This window comes from Venturia canescens, chromosome 11, assembly GCF_019457755.1.
Source record: "Venturia canescens isolate UGA chromosome 11, ASM1945775v1, whole genome shotgun sequence".
Lineage (NCBI taxonomy): Eukaryota > Metazoa > Arthropoda > Insecta > Hymenoptera > Ichneumonidae > Venturia > Venturia canescens.
In genome coordinates, this window is record NC_057431.1 from 13,152,026 (window position 1) to 13,160,424 (window position 8,399).

An 8,399-nucleotide genomic window follows, 5' to 3' on the forward strand; every position below is an offset into this window, starting at 1 on the left:
AAAGTCACGTTCGAGATTGAATTCGTTCTGGCTGTGCATGCGCTGTAATTACGCGTCTGTTATATTTGAGTTTACACGAATTTTCTGAAAAAATCAATCTCCGCTTTATTTTTCCTTAATAACGGCCATTTTTGCTGACAACTTTGAGCCTGATTACGCCTATATCTATTAACGGAAAGATTAATAATAATTACAAATGAAAAAAAATGTAGTGTCAATTTTTGACTTGTAGCGCCGTTCAGAACGATGCCCGTCAGCTCGCTCGGGACTTTGTGCCAGTCGCCAAAATGGTCACCGAGTGGGACGACGATGCGCGCGGCCTCGCGATGTTTTTCATTCACGTAATATAACGGAAGTTTGGGCGGGCTCGGGCCGTTCCGCGTGCGTTATATTTCAATACATATATTAGGGTGGTCGTTATTGAGGGTCAAAATTTATTTGACCCTTTCCGCCCTTAAATAAGTTCGAAATACATAAAAAGTAATGCTGTAATTTTTTTAGATTTTTTAAACAATGCTTAACCCTCGATCACAGAGGTTGAAGTTTTCCGTTTAAAATACGTGCGGTTTTTCTGCGTTTGTGGTCACAATTTTACTGTGGGCCTAAATATGTTTGGAAAATCTTAAAATTTTCAGAAATTACTCTACAAGCATGTTGCTTGTATTATTGCCAGTAAAGGTGACCTTAATGTCTGACCTTTCCTGAACACTGGTTATAAACACTTTTTTCTCACTCAGTTTTTCGAACATGGCGATTTTTGCAAGATAGCATGATGTAAATTTTCATGAATTTTTTCTCGAAAAGTCTCAACTTAACGAAAAAATTTTATATAAAAAAAGGTATTGAGAATCATTTAAAGAGTACGTGTGATTTTTTCAAAAATTTCCTAGCTATTTTTGTATTCTTCAAATTTGATAAGTTTTTGAAAAATTTCAAAAATTCTGAATAAATTCACACGTATTCTTTGGATGATTCTAAATATTTTTTTTTCGGATAACATTTTTTTGTAAAGTTGAAATTTTTTAAGAAAAAAATGATAAACCTGTTTATTATGCGATGGAAAATAATTTTTTCCTCCTCCTCCTCCTTCTACCCCCCCCCCTCTTCCTTCCCGTGTACTTGGTCGCATTCTTGCACTTCCCGTGCTGCAGCTTCTTGGCGAATCTGTGGGTTCGGTTACTGTTCATCGCGGTCATCCACGACGACGAGGAAGTCCTAAAACGATTACATTTGCTTCTCTCTGTCTTCGAGCAACTTGGCGACGAGGTACTTAATGAACAAAAAAAATATTATAAAAATCTACATTATCGATATCAGCAGATTTTGCAAGAACTCTTCACCGTCTTGACATAATTGAATTCTAAAGACAGTATACAAACACTTCAGTCAAGTCGTAACGTGTACTCCCACTCAAGATTTGACGGTTAGGATCATTTACCTCGATGCGGTTGTCCACCGATATTCAACTGATCATTGATTGGTTCAATCTGATTTTCGGGATCCACAAGGTTTTCGCCAATGTCTTCATCTCCTTTTTTCGGGGGACCGACAATCTCATCCTCTACATTGATCGAAAGGATATACAACGGAAGATACTAATAATATCAATGCGTTTGAATTTAGAGCTGATAGCTAGTATTATATAATGTAAACCTTCGCGGAGTTGTAAGTCGACGTTTATTCTCTCTCGGTCGGGGCGAGGGATGCTCAAACTCAAGAAATCCATGACGTTTATTCTATGAATTGATAAATATTCGATCTTGTTAGGATGAAATCGTAAGTATATGAAATATTCAGTCTTGTTAATAAGATGACATTTGTTGTTACCGGTTCGACTGCAGTATAGTTCCTGCAAATGCGCGATGTGTCGATCCTTTGGTAATTGTGCAATTTGACGTTAACGGTCACGAATCATTCCAGCATCCATTTCTTGCCAATCTTGAAAACATTAATAAAGGGCCCAACAAGGTTTCAATACCTAGACTACATTACTCAACCGCCGGCCTACCATCGAAAAATGTGCTGAAACTAGATTGGAAAAGTCTGAATGATAACTTGGGTTCAGTGGTGAATCTTACAGTTGGCCCAGAGTCGTCTTCAACATTTGCCCATTAGTTCCCCAACAGCAAGCCAATGTCCGGATGTATCGAGGTCGTTCATTGGCCCAAGATGATTTCAATGGTTGGCCAGTCCTCACTCACATGGTGGACCGATCATGAGTACCGGTAAAAGGATGTAAATTTATTTTTTAATAAATATACAATCGTATCATTGTTAATATAGATATTTATTTCAAAGCATTCTTTTACAAAGAAGCATTGAATGACATTATTTACTTTTTTCATCATCCAGAAAAAGTTTCGGGATTCAACAAAAATTTAAAAATAAAAGTAATAATATCAAATAAATCTTTATGAAGTACAGTGCAAATAAGCCAACGAAAAGAAAACATTTTTTTTACGAAATTACACTTTGTTTATATCAAGAATGTATATCAACTATGCATTACCGATTTTTGAATTTCCAAAAAAGAAAAAAAATACTTTCAACTGTATCTTTGGTTAATCTTAAAAATAAAGCAAAACAAAGCAAAAAAAGAACATGAAGAAATATTGGGAAACGAAAACTTTCTTAGCAATGTAATATGTAGAACCGATTATTCTTCATCGGATGTCGCAACGGGTTCAGTGGTAGGCGTAGGAAGCTGATTGGTGCATTCACGACGACCACCTTCTCGGTCACCAGCACCTGCGAACAACCGACTTACAATTAGTTTCGTTGAAAGCCCGACAAGCTCCGGACCATCGGAATACTTCTCGCAAAATTTCTGCAATGAAACTAGAATATGTTGGATGAAACAAGAGCTAAAATTGAAGAAAATGTAAAATTTGTCTATCACTTTACCTTTCATACATTCAAATGTTAATGTTGCGCTAAAATTTAATTTTGTTTCGGCATTCTTGGCTTTTCGGCCGCATCCATTGTATTTAATTTGTACAGCTTTACTCATGATCGTTGAGATCATGATACCAATGTCTTTTTGAATTGAAGTTATTCCGGCTATAGAAGACTTTAGTAAAATAATCTGCAGTGAAAAAAAAACCTTTAATTTTTGAATTATACTCAAAAGCTTGAAAATAATCTCTGAATCATTTTTATACTAACCTTTTTATACTTTTTATACTTTTTGTTTCTGCATTTTCATCCTGTAGAGACTTGTCGAACTTCAAAAAATCTTTCAAAGTATTAATTAATAGGAAGCGCGGTAGTAATTATTTTTCGTGCTTCTGAGCCATGCTTCAATACTGATTTCGACGAAAACATGATATTATTATTCATTTCGGTGATTTTTTTGTCCAAGGCGTACTGGAGACTTCTTTTTGGAGAATCTATTGCTCGCATCAGGTCTCGTTTGATTTCATTTAATTTATCGTAAATTACTGTACATCATCTTCAAAACAAATTGTGTAAACTCGCAAATTATACAGTAATAATAATGGCCGGAAAAGCGTTAATATTAATTGAATTTCCGTTTCCATCTGATAATACACGGTCACAGTTGATGGATCTATTTTTATATGGTGATCGTCCGTTACAGCCCACATCTATATACATAAATTTATAATTCGCATCTACGGCAGCCAATAGAATTATGCTATGCGTTCCTTTGTAGTTGTAGTAAATACTTCCACTATTATTCGGAGCTTGGATGACAATGTGCTTCCCATCCAGAGCACCCAAACAATGAGGGAAATTCCATCGCTCATTAAAATTTTCCGAAATTTGTAACCAGTCTTCTGTAGTATTCGGAAACTGGAAGTCGTTATAAAAATGATATTAGTACTGTTGCTTTATAGTAATTTCGAATCGTATTTAAATAAATTAATAAGCATATTATGTAATCGTGAATATCATTATTTAACGTTTTTAATGTTCATATGTGATTAGGGCGATGAAGAAGACAATTCTCATGATGGCGATGTAAACAACGACGAAACTCAAGAGATGGAAACAAACATCGATGACCGGAGTAAAAACCCTATTGAACAACAAGAAATAATTCAAAAAACGGGCTCAAAACGTAAATTAAACGTAAACAGAAAATTTGATGATGACCATTCAAAACTATTGAAATCTGCATTAGAAATAATGCAGGAGGAGCCAGATGAGAATGAACGTTTCGGACAATATGTAGCTATGGAGCTCAAGAGTTTACGGTTTGATGCTAATAGAAGACGACTGAAATCGGAAATTAGAAAAGTGATATCCCGTATTGCCGACGATAAGACGATATCAGCGACTCTACTTCCGTATCTGTAGTTCCCTCGCCATATCCAACATCATTGCGCTATGAAGCGCCATGTCCATCGCCGTATTTAGTGCCAACACCGTCACCATCACCATCATCAATAACACAACCATAGCCATCCGAAATTTTTATCCACGATATGACACAATACAATCAAACATCTACTTCAAATTTGACTTTCGACAGGCAAATTAACTTTCAACAAATGTAAAGTTTATTAACAATTTGTTATATTTCATGGCTGTGTCCTCGTATTTTTCAATTAATTGATATAACTATTTTATTTACCTTTAAATATTCTCTCTTCAAGACGTCGTATATAGCTCTCGTAGTTTCAGTCACTATTCGACTAATTGTACACACGGGTATTCGAAATAAAAATTGTAGACTGCTGTAGGAATCACCTGGAACACGTCCGTACAATTTTGAAAAGTTATATATTTTCTCATAACGAATATGCATTACCAACAACAAGCGCAAATCGGATCGATTTTGTAAACGGCGTTTTAAAGCAGACGAGGCTATCTTTTTTCAATTTCTTTTTCAATTAATGTAATGTTTTTGCGGATGCAAAAAATTGCATCAATTTGTAAAAAATAATAAAATAATGCAGTTATAAATATTATACGTATTTTTATACCAACCTGATGCTAAAAAGCGAAGGGTTACCAGCATGCGTTCTCTGGGATGGCTTGTCTCATTGGCGTATCTTTTTTTGCAATTGTTGGACCGACTAATTCTATTAGTTCTTCCAGTCGCACTGCGGTCATTCGAATGAAATTTCGAAATTGGTATTTGTCTTCGATTTCTAATTCACAAATTAGATTGTTAGTAACGCCGAGTTTTTGTCTTTTCGACACCCATGATTTGACCCAGCAGCTTCTTTTAGTTTTTTTTTTTTTTTTTTTTTTAAACTGTAAACTTTTGTATTTCAAATACAATTATTGCTGCAGCAGTTCGTTGCTTACGAGAATACATCTCAGCTGATACTGAGGAGTTACGATGGAACATTGAGATGCTACTAATGCTCTCCAATGGACATGGTCCTAAGAGTAATTTGCGACAGCAGCTCTCGTTGCGAGCAGTAAACTGCTCGTGAGAGTAAAACTTGCATAAAAATACTCTCACATGAAAACAGTCGTGAGAGTACTCTCGAGAGCAACTCTCAGAATTTACTCTCACGTGGACAGGCACCTTAAGACGAGATGGCTGAAATGGATGGAAGATAGTTGTCCAAATGAAATCAAGAAGAGCATTCTCGAAAAGTATCAGAGAAAAACGAATTTTTACACAGAGGCGCCAAAAATCAATACAGAAATTTTTGCAGTCATCACGGAAATATCGAAGAAACGCGATCAACACTTCGAATATACACAAAATTGTGTAGGATCAGCAATTTTTGCTCTTGAGGGAGCAATCTCGATGATCGTCAATCCTCCAGAAGAAGGTGTTGATGAGCAAATATTGCTAAAATTTCTCTGTGATGCAAGAAAACTACTCTCAGATGTACACCACCAACAATCAGTGGCGAGAAAAGCTTTCATTACGCCACTGATGAACAAATCGATGAAACAGATTATTGACGCCGCCAAATCGGATAAATGACTGTACGGGGAAAGATTTGCCGAGCAGGTGAAAGAAGCAAAATCTGTCGAGAAAGCATGCTCGAATTTGAAACCAGTGGAAAAACCGCCAAAGAAAAATATTACAAGGAATCAGGGAAACTCCAGGCGCCCACCTGCGAATTATCGACAGGTGGGAGGAACTCAGAGACGCTCGTCAATGAAATTCAAACAGAGGGCATATGCGGGAAAACCGCAGTCTCGAACACCTCGACAAACGAAAACGAAATGAACACGGTAACATAAAATCGGGCCGTCTAAAATATTTCGTTGAAGAATGTGAACGGCTCACGACGGATCAATTCATCCGACAATGTGTGAAAGGGTACAAAATTCCCTTCACATCTGATCCAGTGCAAGCTGACATTCCGCGAGAACCTAAGAGATCGATACGCGAAGAACATGACTTGAAAATTAGTATAAATTATTTACTTTCAATCGAGGTGATAGAGGAATGCGAAAGCTGTGAGGGTCAATTTCTCTCATCTTACTTTCTCGTACCAAAACCTAACGGATCAATTCATTAGCCTACTCCGAGCAGATCTAGATCTGGTTGGAATAGGCTAATGAATTGGGTTTAAGTGTGTTATAATGGAGTCTTTTTGACTGAATATATCTTTGGTACAAAAAGGTTGAGAAAAAACAATATGATAACCTACCACACTTCTTATAGATGAACTCAGCGATACATGGTAAATGAATTTCTCCGGTGTATCTTTTTTTTGATCACTGGAATGAACTGTGTGGTATAGTCTCATCGGCAAAAAAGCTTTGACTCATTTGACAAGTTCATTCGCAGTGATTAAAGAGATACACCGGAGAAATTCAATATTTACCATGTATCGTTGAGTTCATCTACAATAAGTGGTGTGGTAGGTTGACAGTTTACCCAACCTTTCTGTACCAATGATATATTCAGTCAGAAATCTTCATTATGACACTTGAACTCAATTCATTAGCCTACTCCGAGCAGATCTAGATCTGGTTGGAATAGGCTAATGAATTGGGTTTAAGTGTGTCATAATGGAGTCTTTTTGACTGAATATATCTTTGGTACAAAAAGGTTGAGAAAAAATTTCATGATATACCATAATACTTCTTATAGATGAACTCAGCGATACATGGTAAATATTGAATTTTTCTGGTGTATCTCTCTAATCACTTTTTTTCAGATCTGGACAACATAGATGAAAACAACGATCCCAATAATGAGCCTCAACCAGGCAGGGAAGAACGCGAACCTCAAAATGAAAGTAAGTTTTTCAAATTGTAGCTACCCTCTGCTCCTAAACATCCATTCCGCGACACGCGCTCGCGCATACACACATACACACGCACGCATACACAAACGCACACACCATTCATACCGTTCATAAATTTGTTTTGTTTCAGATTGTGAACACTCTTCGCCTCGGAGATCTATGCAACCCCCACCTGCGAATTCGACGCGTCAAAGACAGAGAGGCGGGGGATCTTCTCACGTTGTCCGGCGGTCCAGGAGACTGCGTCCGGTTCCGATCGGCCCGGAAAGGGTCCACGAGCCTGTGGCCCCTAGGGAAGAACGGGAGAGGACTCCCGGAACTTCTATGATGAACCGACCCCATGTGATGCGAACGGAACCACCCGAGCAGGCCCGCGGAGGTATATTTTGTTCTCTTTATATCTAACTCTATCTTTAAGTCTAACTTTGGTTTTCTCTAACTTCAACTCTAGCTGTAATAAACTTCAACCTCTTTCCTATCTCTATACCTTTATTTGTATCTATTTCTAAGTCCAAGTCCCCCTCTTTCTATTTCTATCTTTAACGTTAACTCCAACTCCAACTATATCTCTATCTCGAACTTCAACTCTCTCTCTCTATCTCTATCTCTATCTCTCTATCTCTATCTTTATATCTCTCTACCCTCTAACTCTCTATCTCTATATCTCTCTATCTCTATCTCTGTCACTCTATATCTCTCTCTCTATCTCTATCTCTTTCTCTCTTGACTCCCCGCTTTAACTCTGTTTTTATCTCCTCTTTAATCCAATTCTAACTCTAACTTAATCTTTTTCTAATGCTTACTCTATCTATAATTAATAAATTTGATGTATTTTACAGGACTTTACTCGGAACAACAACGATGGAACAGAAGAGAACAGTCCTTCAGAAATGCTCAGGCGCGGGTGGTAGATCTTCTTTTCAACATCTCGAACCCCTATCGCGGGAGAAGATTACAGAGAGGCCGCGGGCAAAACTTACAATAGAAAAATTTCGTTGATCTAAGATATAAAAAAGTTAATTGTTTTTATTTAATAATTATAATATGATGTTAAATAATAAAATTCAAAATTCTGTTGTATCACCTGTGATAAAAAAATAAAAAAAGTAAAATAAAGATAATAAAATTCATAAACCTGTATCCCGCGTACATACAGTTCCCCACGCACACGCACAGTTCCACACACACACACACACACACACACAC

General features: G+C 37.0%; 1 protein-coding gene and 1 pseudogene across 1 annotated transcript; one reads left to right on the plus strand and one right to left on the minus strand.

Moving 5' to 3' along the window:
• Positions 1 to 1,192: 1,192 nt before the first annotated feature.
• LOC122417758 (putative nuclease HARBI1) lies at positions 1,193 to 5,079 on the minus strand (annotated as a pseudogene).
• Positions 5,080 to 7,059: 1,980 nt separating this feature from the next.
• Positions 7,060 to 8,178, plus strand: LOC122417759 (uncharacterized). The gene is made up of 3 exons (XM_043431553.1): positions 7,060 to 7,184; positions 7,324 to 7,572; positions 8,033 to 8,178. The coding sequence occupies exons 2-3, from the start codon at positions 7,353 to 7,355 to the stop codon at positions 8,176 to 8,178; spliced, it is 366 nt and encodes a 121-aa protein (XP_043287488.1). The 5' UTR covers positions 7,060 to 7,184; positions 7,324 to 7,352.
• The last annotated feature ends 221 nt before the right edge of the window (positions 8,179 to 8,399 follow it).